The sequence below is a fragment of the Oryx dammah genome, unplaced genomic scaffold (genome assembly GCF_014754425.2).
Source record: "Oryx dammah isolate SB20612 unplaced genomic scaffold, SCBI_Odam_1.1 HiC_scaffold_26, whole genome shotgun sequence".
In the NCBI taxonomy this organism is placed as follows: domain Eukaryota; kingdom Metazoa; phylum Chordata; class Mammalia; order Artiodactyla; family Bovidae; genus Oryx; species Oryx dammah.
Genome location: NW_024070210.1, coordinates 80,642,456 through 80,660,092, shown reverse-complemented (window position 1 = coordinate 80,660,092; position 17,637 = coordinate 80,642,456). Strand labels below are relative to the sequence as shown.

The window sequence follows — 17,637 nt, the reverse complement described above, 5'->3', positions numbered from 1 at the left end:
TGAAATTAGCAGGACATTTACTTTGGCAGTCAGAACATACTGCTGATACACATCTTCCAGGGAGGGTCTTGGATTCTCCCTGTGTGATACCACCAGCTCACAACTGTCTGCAGATTAGTACTTTAAGTGCCACTGCTATCCAGAACACAACTAAGCCTGCAGACATGTGGCTAGGAAAGAAGGGTGGTGGGGCTCTTGGAGAAGCTTTTTTTAGGTAGAAGCAGCCTCTTATGCCTCCAGGCTTTCTCCTACACCTTGTTCATTCTGTTTGCCTAGAAAACATCCTGAGTTCCTCTCAAGAACAGCCCCTCCCATAAGAAGTAGCTCGGGCTCTGGAGCATTCCTACCCCTCGTGCTTGTTAACACACACACCCTTCCTGTACTGCCCTCCACTGCAAGCCTGAAGTCTTACACTCCCCTCCATGCCAGCACTTCCTCAGCTGCATTCAAGCTGTCTTACTTGCTAGATTCTTACTGGGTTGTGGGTTCTTGCGGGCCAGACCTCTAGCTTGTTTCCTGTGGCTCCCTTCCTTTTTTCATCCCAATGTCGACACAGTAGACACAACATTGTTGAATGAATATATCTGGGAATTTTACTAACAGAAGAACTTATTCATAACCTCAGAAATGTCTAAAATGAGATTTTTTAAAAAGTTACAAGATATGGTTATCTTGCAACTATAGTGTTTCCCCTGCCCCCATTTTGCTTTTCTACAAGGAACGTGTATATTACCCGAGTAATAATTTATAGAAGGTGACAAATCATGATTATCAGAAGCTGGGCAATATCCACTGCCCTCCAGTACCAGCACATGGTCCTGGACTGGGCCTCTTAAGACAGAAGTATACCATGGTGTCAGGCAGGAAAAGGCGTTACCAGCCTGTGAGACATAAGGAACGCCAGGCACAGGACAGGCGCCTCAAATTTTATCTCTGTATCTCTGCTGTGGTAAAGCAGATAACAGCCAAGCTTAAACCAGGACAGACTACACCCACAATGACTTTAGAACCTTTACTGATTTTAACGTTAACGCATGTGTTCCGCTTCTTCAGTCAGCCAGTCTCCTAACTGCACGTTGTTTCACTGCAGAACTCAGAGCAGCAGCGGTGGGTACCAGCTGGCACAAGCAGTCCAGGAGGAAGGAGCTCAGTGGCCGGGGTAGCTCAGGTGGGGCCTATTTCCATATTCAGTTTTCATGTCAGGAAAAACAGTGATCCCAAAGAATTTTGTATCCCTCTGTTCAATCCACTGTTCTAGAATAGTAACTTAAAATGTTACTATAGAAGATGATAAAGACAGAGACAGGCCATTTCCACCTATACTTGTTGTGAGATTAGACATGATGGCACATACTGAAGAACCATCTTCCTGAGGAAATAAAAGAAAGTGGTCTATAATGGTAGACTTTAAACATGTGAGATGAAAAATTTATTCACCACCTTCCTAAAAGAGGAATAAAGCTAAGAATTTCAGTTTAACTTTGGAAATGAAATTTGGAAACTCTTCTAAGACAACTAGCAATATGAATTTTAAGTCGGATCAACCATGGTTTCTGTAGGGGCAGATCTTCAGTGTGAGGATCTCAGGTTAAGGATGTATGGAGCCCCAGGAAGACTCCACTCTGTTACCACAGAACTGGACATGGCCTCTCCACTTGAATTTTGCTGTTACCAAACACTCTTGCAGAACTATTTAGGCTCAGGGTTCCTGAGGCTGGTCTCCTCACTGCGTTCCCTGCTGTGCGTGACAGCAGGTTCTCAGCCAACAGTTTATGCTTTCCCTAAAATCCTGCATGGAATTCATCAATATCCAGTTTCCATAAATCTCCTTTCTACTTTGCTAGCAGTGGTGTAAGAAAGACGATATGGGTTGTTTTCTCCACCTGGCACACCACTCAGGCAAAATAAATGGGCAGTCACAGATTTTAAAACTTGAAAATTAAGACTAAATTAAGAATTCATGTCTATTTCTTTTAGTAAGTCAGCAACTATTGACAGAAAAAATTTAGAAACCTCGTTGATCAGAAGCAGGGCAGACTTCATAGTTCCCGGTTTGTAACCTTGTTTTCTCCACCAGGATTATAGGTTAACTGAATCAGAGTGACTAAGCCACAGAAAAGCCTGAGCAGAGCAGGGTGTGATATCCTTACTCAGGAAGTATCAGTTGTTACAAAAGACGAACCTTGGCCCAGTTTATTTACATTATATAGAACCATGTATAAAGAAAGCATCAGGCTAGAAGCTCGGATATGTTACTTGTTTGCTATAACCTTCTAGACAAGTCATTCTTTGAATATAAATGGGTAAAATTCTTTGAAAGCAATTTAGCAATGTAGATAAAATTCAGTATCTTATTACCTATAATACCATTTCATCTACACAAATATACATACAAAGATATTTGTCAGTAATTTTAATAGTAACAAAATAGGAAACAATTATCCACTAATGGGATACTGAGTGGTTAAAAAGGGCCATAACCATAAGTGGGATAAAATATAGTCAATAAAAAGTGATGTCTGTCTGAATCTGCTGACAGTGGAAGATATTCATAGTACATTGTTTTTTAAAGGGTACAAAACAGCACACATGATTTGACTTTTGCAGTAAAGACATACACACAAAATAAGTTTGGAAGGAGACACGCTACCATGTTAATAGTGGCTCTCGCTGGAGAACAGGCTTCATTTGACTTTCATTTTCTTCTTTCTACCTTTAGACAGTCTGAAAAGCTGGTTTGAATTTAGAAAAGTCAGTTTCTATTATAGATAGTTCCTTGAGAAATGTCAACTGTATACATATACACCAAACCATGCAATCCATGGAAAGGGTAGAAAACCTACCTACCTAGTAGAATTAACATGAGGAGTGAATAAGAAGGCTAAGTCAAGGCTCAGAAGTAGGTGGACCACACATGGAGCTGAAGCAGTCTTCATTGCTTGGGTCGGTGCATCTTTTGCCTAATCTTCCAAACTGCCAAGCACGGTCAGACTTTTCTTTGAACTCTCCTAATGTTTAAATATTGGCAGCTTAGTCAACTGATTTTAAAATACTACAGGTTACCAAAGAAGACAGAGAGATGACAAATAAGTATGTGAAAAGCGTGCAGTATTACATGACATCATTTATATGACATTCCGGAAACGGCAAAACTATATACAGTGTGGAGGACAGATCATAGTTGCTAAGAGTTGAGGGTTTGACAATAAGAGTAGATAGCAATGAGGGAATTTCTGGGGGTGATGGAAATGTTCTGCCTTGATTGTAGCAATGGACACAGGCCTCTACTTGTCAAGCCTCATGGACAGAACCAGAGAAAGACAGCGAGCTGTGTCCTTGGGATAGTCAGTTTGTAACCTTTATTACATTCAGAATCGAATTTTCATATGATGAACAGCTCACACTCATTCTTCCACCTATTAGGTGGGAAGGATGAACTAAGTGGAGTTCATTCATTGATAGACTTCTCAATCTACAAACTTAATCAGCACTGTACTCTTCATTAAAGCGGTCAGTATCTTTGCAAATCACTTTATTAGTATACTTGAAATACTTAAGGATACAAGTTTATCTCACTTTGTATGTATATTTAGAAACATTATATAAAGGAACTTGGAACTTGCAAAGCTAATTAACACTAATTTTTGGTGTCTTACTTCCCAAATCTTACCTTAAGGCAGTTTTTCTGTGTTCTAGTATTCAGGCTGTTGCTTTCCTCTGTAATCTCTAATAAACTACTCTTTTGGAATCCCCACAGTCTCTCATGGCATCAGAGGAGCTGCCACTTGTGTATGAACAATCTGCATGGAAAGCGGAAGGGTTAGGCCCCTTTCTACGCTTGTGCCTCATGGATCAGAACTTCCCGGCATTTGTGGAAGAAGTGGAAAAGGAACTAAAAAAGCTGACAGGGCTGAGTGATTAAGTCTGTGTACATACAGAAATTGGGAGCAATGGGAAAAAAGGCTTCCTCCTAAGATTACAGAGAATAAAGAGTATTATTCCAACACCTTTTATCAGTTTTATTTTTAAAAACAGGTGAATCCACTTTTTTTTTTACATCATTGCACTTCAGCAATTACACAAAACACAAGTACATGCATCTACCAATTATGCACCGCGTGAGAACCCTGCTGGGCGTGAAAATCTACACTCAATCAATGAAAAAATACAGTGTCAACCTCAAAGAATAACTAGTTGCATAGAATACCATGCTTTAACATTTCAAGATCATTGAAAACAAAAGGTAAATTATAAAAGTCTGCCTTAACTGAATGTACAGTTAGGTTTTAACACATCATTGCAAAAGGATTTAGGAATTTACATGATTTAACAAAAGAAAAAATAATCACTTTAAAAGCAATCATACATATATACTGTAATTCATTATATCCATTCAGTGAACTGTTCCAGCTTCTTATTAAAGTCATGTTAAGCCCTTAAAATTATAGATTTCAGTTTATATTACTCATCTTTATGTACCAGAACTGAACAGTTTCCTCATCTGACAACATACAATAAGGAATGAGTATCAGCAGCTTAAAAATGAAACAAGCATTTATTTTGGATTTCTCCCACCCCCAAAAATATAAATATATATATATATATTTATATACTGTATATATCTGTATGTTTTGCGGTACTTTACAAAAATGTATCACTAGATGGCAGCAGTGCATTTTAGAGCTTTGCCAATTTAACAGCTTCATTAAGTAAAAAATGGCGCATGCATGATCTGACCCTCAGTGGTCACCTTTTCACTTCTATTTAAATATTTTAACAAAAAAATAAAAGCAACATTCACAGCACATCAAGCCCAAAATAGTTTACACCTTCTACACTGAAGCATTGTTTAAAATGTACCTGGCTAGATCACCCTTACAGGAGAGGCTAAATAAGGCATGCTTTAGACAGTCATCGTGGTGCTGCTCACTTCAAAGGGGAAAGAACCAAAGAGGTCCAAGCAGAAAATTTAGCAGGTCATGGTGCCACCAGTTTCAGGAACCTAAAGATCTGTGAAGAAAGTAGAAATTAAAAGGGAACATACACTATTACTTAATAGTACACCAAGCAACACATAAAGCTTTGGTTCAAACAGCATGCTCAGGGATGTGGTGTGAAATTCTGATCTCCATGTGCCTAAGCAGTAGGCACTCTGGCCCAGCTGTGCCTGGCCACCATTTCTGCCTTGCCCCCAGAAGCAAAGTGGGACCAACTGGCCTCAGGAATAATCCACCTAAGAAGGTGACAATTTAACTTTTACCTCTTTTTAAAGAAGTAAAGTGGTAAGGTGATGCTTTGAAACATCATACACACTCTGAAAATCATCTATGTTTTTTACAACTCAGCTGAAAATGTTCCTTTCCAGTTGCTTCACTGGACAGACAACTTGTTCCATCAGTATTGGAAGCTCTGAAATCAACTGAAAGATCTTGCAACATAACATCAGCTATTGAAGACTTTGTGATAAAGTCAAAAGAGGCACATTCATTTGAATATAACTTAAAACTTCTAAAATTAGAAGTCCATACTTACATTATAAGTAGTATTTAATTTGTGTTTCTCTGGCGCAAGTTTTTATCTTTGTGATTGTTGGTAGAGTTGGTTTTCCTTTGGAGGAAAAATTGCATTACAAGAGTTAAACTCAAGGTCAGTAGTAACTTTTCAAAGTATAACACATGGAAATACAGGGACTCTTTCACTTACTGCCATCCCTGGTATAGTAAGAAATTTTACTGCACGATATTAATACACAATTAATACACCCTGTATAAAGTGCCTACAACCTTAATCGATCCTTTTGACTCCCAAGGCAGATAATACCCAGGTAACATGGGCTTTGATTTATAAACTATAATTACGACAAAAGTGAGTGATTAGTTTTTTCTCTACTTAAAACCACTGTCTTGTCTCTTCTTAATTATATACAGGCAGTGCTGTGCTCTCTGGCACTTAACTAATTTGGGCACACTTCTGCCTCTGACTTCTTAGTCCCCAGCTCTATGAAAGACTGCAAATCTTGGACTGATTCAAAATTTGTAGTTCTGTCTCTCTTGAATACCCACAATTTAATGGAGCCAGGCAGTTTATCCATGCTATAGTCTAACTTGAATAAAACCTGACGCCTCAGATATAATGGTCATTTCCCCCACACTATCAATTTAAACATATGGAGTGTTCAAAATTTTAAACATTTTTTTTGCATGGTATTCTACTTTATATTGCTACTAAGAACAAAACTGTACAGCCTGTCCTGGGAGTCAAAGGGCTATCAGTCAGCTCCATGTCCAGCCAAGAAGTCTACACTGCAACATTGCTTTCCATTCACTGTCTTCCCCTACAATCTGAGCTATGCCCTTTAATTAAACTGTAAATATAAAATAACCCAACCAGAAACTACTGAACCAAAGTCCAACGAAGTACTTACATTGGCCCAGCTGGTTCATCGTCTACACAGGTATCCAGGTTTTAATAATCCATTGAGAGACAGGAGAAGAAGGGAGAAAACTGTGAGACTCTGCATCAGGGTTAATAGAACAGCAAACGGCAAGTGGCAAACATGGCTATTCATAGCATTTATTCAAGGCCATTCCATCTGGAGGTGCAAAACACTCATGGAGTTATTATTTCTAGATTCAGGTTTTTAATGGCAGGTATGTTGTTTCAATGGTTTTAGTTAACACTTTGAATGCTTGTCATGAAAAACTGCAACTGTAGCGGACAGATAGGCTGCAATATTATTATACTCATCTTGTCCCCAAGTTCCAGTGGTTCACTCTTAAATAGATGAGAAGACAAACCAACATTTCAGTTGTAAAATCCTGCTGTTTGTTTTCTTGTGGTGAAGGCATGCATAGTTTTGACTCTATCCTGCAAAGTAAGATGGATGTGTATGTGCCATACGTTTAGCCACACATCCTCTCTTCCCCACAGGACACTGTTCTTGCTGTTCTGTAATCTTTACGAGAGTCTAGTCTGGAGAATAAGATAGAGGAAGCCACAACAGTTCAACCTAATAGTGGGTCAGTCAGGCTGGGCTGTGGCAGCAGCAAGTGTATGCAGACCAGAAGATGCTCTATGACAGACCAGAGAAAGCTGAGTAGTGCTGACATCTCTCTAGAAAAGACTTCAGACAGAAAAATAGGCTCATTCTTGTGCCCTGGCCAAAACCAGAACCCAGATGAGCCATGAGTTATCTTTTTTTTTTTTAATCAAAACACTTACATTATCTGAGTTTAGGTGCCTTCTTAAATTGGTATTTTCTGATTCTGATTTACTAAGTTTTTTACCAAGTTTTTTACCAAGTTTTTCACCAAGTTTTTCTTCCCTGGTTCAACTAAGGGCAACTTGGTTCCCTTTAATCAGGGTTATATGTGTGTGTGTATATATGTGCGTGTGTGCGTGTGTGTGTGTGTGTGTGTATATATATATGTACACAGACACACAAGATTTTTTAAAAGGCCCATAAAGGTGGGGGAACAAGTTAAGTGCTCTTAGTTTCTTTTTATTGTACAAAAGTCAGGTAGACTAAATGATTCAGAACTGAAGGCTTCTAGAAAAACTCTCAGCAGGATTCCACAAGGGGGCTTGGTGCACATGAAGCAGTTATGGAGATTACAGTCTCAGTGTAGGCATCTGCAGGAGCACACGTCAGGAGTAATGTCTGTCAGAGGGAGACATTGCTCCACCTGTTCCTTCGAGGCAACGGAGAGGCAAAGCCACCGCCAGCACACACAGTGACTGGAGCAAAAAAGATTTCAAAAAAAAAAAACAAAACAAAAAATAACAAAAAATAACAAAAACAGAAACAAAACTAACCACAAACCGATGACTTATCAGCCAAAACAATAGGCTAGTGACACACCAGTGTCCACAGGATTCTACTACTAAAAACAGCACACTATTGAACAGTACAGAGAACGCACTAAGACTTAAGACACCCAAGACAGCTGTGCGCTGTTATACGGTGGAATTGTACAGAGATGCATCGGGCACTGAGACACACGAGCCTGGCCTGGATCCTCAGCGCAACCGCCCAACGCTCTCAGCGCCCCGGCCACGCCAGCTCAGCTACATGCTAGGAACTAAGCACTGCAGGACTGACGGGGGCAGACGAAGAGTATTTTCAGTGCTCTGGTTGTGTACCCGAAAACACAAAATTTTAAAGCAAGATAGCTGATTCAAGAATATCACCAATCTACTCCCAATTTTAAGAGAAAAAAAAGCAGGGGAGAGGGAATCGCGATCCCGCCAAGCTCATCTTTTCAAAGAGTGACACTGTCAGCACCAACCCAAGCACTTCACACCATGAGCTTTTCTTTCTTCAGTAATGTGGATGTATGTACACCCTGGTGCCTGACTAATAACGTCATTTCCCAGCCCAACAAGCCGATTAACGTGCAAAAGGGCTGCATGAAAGGGTTTTAGCAAGAGTGGCTCTCGTGTAGCTGCCACCATGCCTGCAAGTGGGAGCAGCTGCTGTTCACAATAGTGTCTACATCTCACAGCCCCTTCGTCTCTCTCCCCAAATTCACTTTCACATTTACAAGGAACAAAGAGCCTCAAGTCTCCCATTTCCCTAACCTGAACCACTATCTGCAGTACCACTCTCTCTTTACAGGTCAAACAAAATAACAACTTGACCTCTAACAGGGAAATCGGCAGAGAGGGAAAGAACAGAACTACAGAAAAAAGGTACGAAAATTAAAGTAAATGAGGATTAAACAGCAAACTGAAATCCAAATTAGTTGTGAAAGTGAATGAAGTAAACTTGAAGAAAAGTGTTAACATTATGAACTGTGCATCGTATAGACTGAAGCGGAGATTAAACAAACTCCAAAAGCATGCATATCACTCACTTACCACCATGTTTTAAGGGTTTGATGCAATTGAGGGGGGAAAAAAAAGAAGTCATAGTAACCGACAAGTATCAACATACCCCCAAACCCTCAGGCCAAAAGACAGCCACTTAAACAATGACTATTCTCTCCAGCTGGGTATTACTCACAGCCACTGACTAGATGAGGAAGAGGGCTGGGGGATAATGGAAACAAGATGCTTCTGGAATCCATCTTATGAGTGAAGTTCCTGGTGGGGCTGTTTCACGCACTGATTCAGCTAAATGTTGTCTACCCAATTGAATGCACTAGAACCCTCACTCCCCTTCGCCTACATTGCCCCAGAATCTGGAAGGGTGCTCTGTGATGCCTAGTAAATAGCAGCTTACTTGATATACCACCATCTCAAAAAAGATGGCTTTAATGTCAAAATGAGTTGATTGGTCAAAGCTCCTTTTTCACTGCCTCATCTCACTGAGGATGAGGTTTTTATGGTTTCTAAAACCACTTAAATTTTGCCAGATCTCAGCAGAGTAGCACAAAACCCAAGAAAGATTAACAATTACTTCCAATTTGCTTCCTTGTTCAGTCCTATTATATTTTCTTCAAAGGTAACTTGTTACTGGCTCAGATGACCCCTGCTTAAGAGACAACACGTGTTTCACATATCATTTTTTAAATTCCTATTTCTTTCCCAACATTCCTGGCCTTTGTAAAGCTTCATATGCTACCAATGTTTTGATCATCTAATTGATTTTGGCACATTAGACTAGCTCTTAATTCTGAAGTGTCAAAGAGAGTTTGGATATATCACAGCCACTAAAAATGGTTCCCACAAAACTGCAAATATCTTTCGTACCAGTAACTTAAAGGAAAAGTGCCTATACTCGCTTATAAAGGTTATCTCCCTAATGGTGAATGTAGAAGACTCTTTTTGATGCCAACACTTTTCTTAAATCAGCTTCTGTTTTCATTCAAGGTCAGTAAAATGTGCAGTAGAACTGAAGGCCCCAACAGCTGAGCAGGCTCACTCCCCATCTCTTCAGGGTACTGGGGAGAGCTGAAAGCATACTCTATTCACCCTCTGGGTTCAGTCAGCAGGAAACCAACACAGAAGGTGTGCTCCAAACATGTGTCCAGCAGTAAGGTGGATAGAAGACTAGAGGGATGCTAGTCGTATTTAGTCTTTTTAGAGAAATATCATTTAACATTTTCAAAGAATGTAGTCAGGAGGTGAGTAAACAAAAAACAAAGCCCTCACTTGGTTCCATGATTCATCTGTTACTAAAAATATCGGCAGTAAAAGGTGACAAGCAGATAATCTACGTACAAGACAACCTACTGGGGCACTAATCCTCAAAGACACCATAATAGGGACCCAAGGGATTTAGATATAAGTTTCACTTACAAAATGTCCTAAAAATACTCCACTTTTTCTAGTAGACAAAAAGTCATGGGCCTTTGAAAGCTGCTAAACCTTAACCCTAAGTATTTTCTATGTGAGAAATTTAAGGCAGTATTTGCTTTTCTAGTGAAACTTAGGCTGAACTATGTAAGTTGAAATTTGTGTGTTTCTATACTTCTGTATTATTCACTTAGTGCTTTTCTAATATAGTGCTAAGTTACAAAAAACTCACAAACTGCCCAAATATGAATACTATGACTTTTATATAAACTTTTTTCATATAAAAAAGGTTGAGTTAGAAATACATTATTGCTGTATCTTGAGAATAGTATAACCATTGGCAGAGAAAAAGCATGTCAGGCCTCTTTAAAAAAAAACAAAACAATTTTCACAATGGTATAAGTAAGTCAACACAGAGCTATGAACGGTCATTTGATAGGTAAAAAATTTATCACCTCTAAAATTCCAAATCTGTATCAGGTATAATGTACCTCTTCATTCATTCCCAAAAGGAGTGTATGCATATATCTGTATGTAAATCTGAGGCAGGGCAGATGGGAGGAAAGCACATGAGGTGAGTTTGCTCTTGTGAATTGCACAGGAGTTGAGGGGAAACTGGCTAAAGAAGAAAAAGACACAGCATAAGGAAAAGTCATGGAGGAACTTTTTTAAAAAAATTACTTCCAGAAGAAAAGAAAAAAGGGGAGGGCAGGAATAGGGAGGAGTCTGAGAAAAAGAGGGAGGAAGACAAAGGAGAAAACTATGGGATGGAAATGCTCAAGCAAGGGCAAGGGACATGACAGAGAATGGAGCCTGGACCGTGCTGGCTATCAGGGCGGGAATGGAAAGAAGGCAAACACTGCAATAATCCCAGTATCCCAGATTTTTCACCCCAATTCCACAACAAAGTAAAAGCCGCTTGCATCACAGCATTTTTCTAAGACACTAGAGCAAGAAGGTTTTACTTTGCACTTACCCTGCAGTCATCTCTTTTACATAGGATTCATTCATTCTCCATAATAATTTATCTTAAAAGAAGTATTTTCCCCTTAGGAAGCTGTTCATGAGTTTTGCTGGCCACAGATGTCTCTTATTAGAAACTGATCCCCATTTGTGTTCAACAGCCATAGAGCTCTTAAAAAAAAAGATAGCTGCTACCTTGGGCAGGTGCTTGCAGTTGTCGGAATCAATGCTAACCATTCCTCAGGTTAGCACTGAGGTCTTCCATACATGCTGGGACAGCAACCTGGTAAGTGAAATGGCTTCTTGCAAAAACGACTAGAATCTGACAGGGACAGGCTAAGCCAATGTGTCACTCTGCCAACAGAGGGGCAGCCAACCTTGTCTTAAAAGTTAAAAAATCAAGTTTTGAAGCTCATTTTTACCTTTTTCTACTGACTTTTTGCAGCTCAACCTTTCTAAAACAGAAGCCAAGAAAGGTGATATTTAACAAAGCAAAACCATTCAGAGGGAATGAAAAACCTCTTTTCAGGAGTGAGACAAAACCACTCCTAGTAAGCCAACACTGAAAACACACTGACAGGAAACTCTTCCCATTTACTCTCAGATCTAAACATAGATCTGCTTTGGAAGTCCTACTTTGTAATAAAGAGAAATATCGAGAAACAAGCATTACTCATACACAATAAGCCTAAGAAAGCAGTATTTACTTCATAGAATAGCAGTTCTGTGGACCCAAGAGAAGGAAAGTAAAAAATTCCAGGAAACTCTTGGTCGCACAGAACAAGCCCAGGAATTTACAAAGGCCTGTCTGCTTCCAGCTGAGTCCATCCCATTCCTCCATCTAGTTCATTGCTAAATGTACACTTGGATGGAAATCCAAATACACTGTTAGTTTCAACAAGAAACCTTGTCACCAACCTCACTACAATCCTCCCTCTACCGAGTACAAGCAAAGAGACTGAGGAGCTGCTGAGCAAAGAGGAAAAGAACGGGAGGTGGCTGCTGCGCTCAGGTATGTCCTTCCAGAGAACCTGAAGCCACTGTCGTGCCTGCAGGGCTGCACTCCTTCTAAGGGGGCACCAGACCTCCCTTAGCATTCCCCACGGACACACACGGCAGGCAGTGCACCCTGCTGGCCAGCCACAAGAACAGACAACTCTCTGGGGCAGGGCACAGCACTCCAGGACACGACCATGGGCCCAGAACAGCCAGACTGGAGTTGACAACCTCCCCGTCACCCAAAGCTGGCCTCCACTCAGCCTAGGGGCACACTCTTCCAGTCCAATCAGTGACAGGCAAGTGTGATCATGGTTGGCTGGTCAATTATTTGTTTTTGCTGATGATGTTATAGGGCTGGAGGATGGAGCTGCGGAGCTAGTTAGGAATCTGAAGTACTATGGGTGCAAGTCTTAATCAGTAGTCTCCCCTGCCAATTACAATCAGAGTTAGAAATGGAAGATCCGTAACAAAAAACAAAAACTTCCAGAACCTTTTCTGACTCTAAGTATGTCTATCAATGTAAGATTCTTGTTCTTTCCAATGCCTAACAATTGGCTGTAGTTCTGCTGCTATTATTCAATCCCTTCTCTGACCCTGGGCCAGCCTGAGAGTGCCACCTTGGGCAGGGATGCCAGGCGGTACTGCTTACCTATTTGTTCTAACTGGGGGTGGTGATGCGTCAGATGCTCTCCACCATTCTTTGTGAGACAGACAAAAAGGCCAAATGGCAGGGGCCTGCTTCACCAGGAACCTTGAAAACCTTCTGAAGGGGCCAACCAAGGGAACCAAAGGGTGACCTGTTCCCATGGCTTTTCCCAAAAATAGTTTGACTGGACTGGTGCAGTTACCTATAGGGGCTATACCAGGCAACCATGTGACAACCAATCAGATACCTTAAATCTGCCTGAAAAGGCCAGGTGGCCTGCGATCTTGGGGTGGCTTCTAGGCTTGACTTGGATTCTCCTCAAGCTCAATCTGCCTGATGATCTGTATTGGAGGAGGACAGAGCTGAACAAAGAGACTGACAACTGCCCATTCCCCACAAGGGGCCTGAAGGGCAGAAAGGACTGGGGTTCGAGAACACCCACATGGAAGGACAGAGCTAATAATTATAGTTCAAAGTGGCTAATCTTAGGGGTAGGGGGGTGAGGAACCAGTGTAAGAATTTTTCCTTCTCTCCTTTTGGGACTGAATCCCAACATCCTTATAGTCTTCTCTGGGTGCTTGGAAACCACCCCCAAGGAACCAGCCCCAACATTACAGCTATTTTGTAGGGATGCTCTTACCGTCAGGAACTTCATCTGGCCTCTTCCTCTTTTCATATACAACAATGATCACCACAAGGATGATGATTTCTGCCAGAATTCCCAAGAAAGGCCAGAGTGGGGCCAGGTGGCTCCGTACCCTGAGGATGGTGACAACGGAGGCAGAGCCAATGGAGTTGGTAGCATTACATTCATACTCGCCAGGGTCTTCTGTGATCTGGAGGTTAGTGATGCTCAGCTCAGTGTAATTTTCCCTGTTGATGATGATGAAGCGGCCAGAGGTATTGACAATATCCTACTCAGGAGCAGAAAAAGTGAGAACACACAAAGATCAAAGTAGGTGAATTAGTGTCCAACACAGGGTGAGACTATTCTCTATCCTTAGCAAAACACTGAACAGGATCAGGGAGCAGTGTCTAGGGTCATTTTTGTCCAAGGAACTTTGAATACTTGATCACTGACTTCCCTTCAATCTCAACAACAACCACTCAATAAGCTTCTAGCAGAATCAGGACTTCGCCAATTTTAATGAAGGGACATCCTTCCCTGCAGACCCAGAAAAGATGACTTAATCTAGATGTTGCTCCAAACACCAGATAAGAACTCCATAACCAGAAAGAGGATGGAGAAAGGGTGTGAACTCCGTGGTCAGGTATGTATCTGGTAACATCAGGCCTATTTAATGACTTCAGATTCAGCACTACTTCACACCTGGTGAATTCTGGAAAGTTTCCCTAAACTTCCTCTAGAAACAATGCTAATAACTTGCTACTAGTCAGAATGGAGGAAATTCAGAACTTCCACTTCCTTTCAGAATTACAAGGTTAAAAGAAAGAGATTATTTACTAATATATGCTACATGTTTTATATCCAACCTAAGAGGAAGGTGAGAAAGGGAAAGATGACATAAAAATGACCTCCAGAGGGAACCAGACTTCCAAAGAGATGGTTCCAGGAACGTGTAAGAAGCGCCAACAGAGGGTATGTATAGAGCCACACTGCACTGAGTGAGTGGACACTGCTGGAAAGAGTCAAGGAAAGTTGGAGAAGAGCTAACATTTAAACTAGACTGTGGGAGAGGAGAGCTGACCAAGCAAGACAGGAATGCTCCAGGCATGTGTAGGAAGGCAGGGGTGAGAGTATGACCAGGTGTTTGGGTGGAACTGGGACAGGTTTGCAGCTCTGATCTCATGGGATACTAGCAGGGGAAAAATCTGACTCTTGTGTCAGTTCACATGCAGCCACTAAAACGTAATCAGAAACAGTAGAGAAGAAAGGTCAATATAATCCCCAGAATGATATCTAGCTATAGCATAAATCATGTCTACATTTAAGTATGGGTTTGGCTAAAATGAGAAATTCATAGCCTTCAAAATTAAGAGTTATTCTGTGAAACTTCAACCCTAGGATTTAAAAAGCTGCCAACTCCTCTAACTCTTGCTCTACTCCTTCACTAATTCCACATTTCTCAGTTATGATCTTTGGTCCACAAGCCTTCAAAGGGTTTTTAAATTTTTATTTTATTTTCAACTGGAGGATAGTTACTTTACAATATTGTGATGGTTTCTGCCATACATCAGCATGAATCAGTCATTGGTATACACGTCTCCTCCCTCTTAAACTGTCCTCCCAACTCCTTCTGGATCCTACCCCCTCTAGGTTGTCACAGAGCACCAGCCTTTGGATTTCCTGCATCATACAGCAAATTCACACTGGCTATCTATTTTACATAATGTATATATTTCAATACTACTCTCTCAAGTCATCCCACCCTCTCCCTCCCTCTCTGTGACCGTAAGTCTGTTCTTTATGTCTGTGTTTCCACTGCTGTCCTGCAGATAGGATCATCAGTATCATCTTTCTAGATTCCATATATATGTGTTAATATATGATATTTGTTTTTCTCTTTCTGACTGACTTCACTCTGTATAATATGCTCTAGGTTCATCCACCTCATTAGAACTGATTCAAATGGGTTCCTTTTTATAGCTGAGTAATATTCCATTGTGTATATGTACCCCAATTTCTTTATCCATTCATCTGTTGATGGACATCTAGGTTGCTTCCATGTCTTAGCTATTGTAAATAGTGCTGCAATGAACACTGGAGTACATGTGTCTTTTTCAATTACGGTTTCCTGAGGGTACATGCCCAGTAGTGGGATTAGTGGGTCATATGATAGTTTTATTCCTAGTTTTTTAAGCAATCTCCATACTGTTTTCCATAATGGCTGTATCAATTTGCATCCCCACGAACAGTGCAAGATGCACGCCCTCCCCAGCATTTACTGCTTGTAGACTTTTTTGATGATGGCCATTCTGACCAGTGTGAGATGATACCTCAATGTAGTTTTGATTTGCATTTCTTTAGTAATAAGCAAGGTTGAGCACCTTTTCATGTGTTCTTTAGCCACCTTTATGTCTTCTTTGGAGAAATGTCTGTTTAGTTCTTCTGCCCACTTTTTGATTGGGTTGTTTTTCTGATACTGAGCTGTGTAAGTTGCCATGTATATTTTGGAGATTAATTTATTAATCTTTATTAGTTGTTTCATTTCCTATTTTCTCCCATTCTGAGAGCTGTCTTTTCACCTTGCTTATAGTTTCAAAGGGTATTTTTTAAGTACTATCATATGCAAGGAACTTTTGTGGCTTCGCCACCAATTTACCTTGGTTAATATTTATAATCTTTCTAAAGAACCTGGATTACATGATCTCTAGGGTCCCTTCTGATTCTGAAGACCGACAATCAAAGAAGATGCCTGAAAAGTAGAGTTCTAGGCATACAAAGCCTGGAGAAGAATGTATGGCATCCCATCTGAGAGAACAGGAGATTGGTCAAGCATTAATCAAAAGTCTAAAGTTTTGACTCTCCCAATATCATCAGGAGTCATCCCATAGATTGGAAAAGATGTTTCCTTTGACCTTTTCTGGAGCAGATACTGTCAGATTTCCAATGTCTAAGGCTGCCAGTGGGCCTCCTTAGATTGTCTCAAATCCTAATCAGTAATTTAATGTTTCAGGAATATATAATACTATTAACTGCTCTTATTGCCTTGCCTTTCCCAAAAATCAAGAAAAACACATTAAGACCACTTCAAGAACAATATTTTATCTAGGATAAATGGACTAGAATAATAGTAAAATTTTAAGACTGGGGCTAGTTCTTCTTGGTGTCTTATCTTGAAGGCAAAGAGCCAAGCCTTTTACCAGACAGCTTTAATAAATTCATAGGTAAGGAAGGGATTCCATGCTAAGCAGAGACTATTGGTGCCCTTCAAATTTGTGATATAACCATGACCCCAGAAAGGGTGACCCAAGCCATGGCAGCTGGTAAGGCAGGTTGCAGAAACTTGTCCAGATGTCTGGAGCACCCCAGGAGAAACTCCAGCAACCACAGACACCCATATATAGAGGACCAGGGCTGCCTCCTACTCACCACGAGCATACCATTCTCCTTCTTGTGCCATGTCCACTCTGGGTGGGGGTAGCCAACTGACTTGCAGTACATCATGGCATCCTGCCCTTCATTCTTGTTCTCACTCCGTTTATGGCCAGTGATGTCAGGAGCAGCTGTGAGAAAGTGTGGAATACAGTTACCATGGGAGCCTATGCTGAACAAGATACAAAGCCCCAACTACTGGCTCAGAGCCCTGCTTCTTAGTCAGTCTTTAGACTCACCCTCATATTCAGCTTTGATAACATGCATTTCAGGTCAGAACAGAGCAATGGAACCAATCCCATGCCCTAACCTCCCACCCACCAAAGCAGGTACCAGGATTACTATATGTGAAGCTCTACTAATAATATGGGTGGTTCTACAACCTACTGGAAGACAATACAGGTGCAACTGCATAAATTAAGCCATCCTTTAAAGAAATGCAAACAGAAGTTATTATCTTCTCTGCCAGTCATGGTTTTTTCTCACAACACCTGCATGAGCAGTAATTATGTATTATATCAAATGCTATACATTATGTTAAGGAAATGAGAGAGCCCTGAGATCAAACACCTAAAATCAAGTCCTATTGTAAGGTATATAAAAACAATAAATGATGAATGCTTAGAGAAGCTACCCAAGAATATCAATAGCCAAGGCTCTCCCAGAAAAGAGGAAATCCAGCAAACTAGTCTTCACAAGAGAAGAAAGAAATGAACAGGAAATTCAACCAGTG

General features: G+C 40.7%; 2 protein-coding genes and 1 long non-coding RNA gene across 4 annotated transcripts in view; 1 reads left to right on the top strand and 2 right to left on the bottom strand.

Moving 5' to 3' along the window:
* The window catches only part of REC114 (REC114 meiotic recombination protein), a 112,345-nt gene extending 107,560 nt beyond the window's left edge, over positions 1 to 4,785 (top strand). The window contains exons 5-6 of the mRNA XM_040227380.1: positions 1,091 to 1,168; positions 3,758 to 4,785. Of these exons, the coding sequence (XP_040083314.1) occupies positions 1,091 to 1,168; positions 3,758 to 3,922 (243 nt within the window). The 3' untranslated portion in view covers positions 3,923 to 4,785. The remainder of the gene's footprint in view (positions 1 to 1,090; positions 1,169 to 3,757) is intronic.
* LOC120853501 lies at positions 1,060 to 3,761 on the bottom strand. The gene is made up of 3 exons (XR_005718791.1): positions 3,671 to 3,761; positions 2,651 to 3,008; positions 1,060 to 2,121 (listed from the first exon to the last, which is right to left on the bottom strand). It is a non-coding gene; the product is annotated as an uncharacterized LOC120853501 (long non-coding RNA).
* NPTN (neuroplastin) overlaps positions 4,005 to 17,637 on the bottom strand; it is a 66,734-nt gene continuing 53,101 nt past the window's right edge. Inside the window, exons 5-9 of one of the 2 annotated variants that reach the window (XM_040227377.1) lie at positions 16,902 to 17,035; positions 13,488 to 13,761; positions 6,425 to 6,446; positions 5,533 to 5,607; positions 4,005 to 5,010 (exon numbers count right to left, since the gene is read on the bottom strand). In XM_040227377.1, the coding sequence (XP_040083311.1) occupies positions 5,547 to 5,607; positions 6,425 to 6,446; positions 13,488 to 13,761; positions 16,902 to 17,035 (491 nt within the window). In that variant the 3' untranslated portion in view covers positions 4,005 to 5,010; positions 5,533 to 5,546. The remainder of the gene's footprint in view (positions 5,011 to 5,532; positions 5,608 to 6,424; positions 6,447 to 13,487; positions 13,762 to 16,901; positions 17,036 to 17,637) is intronic. The other variant, XM_040227378.1, reaches the window with a different exon arrangement.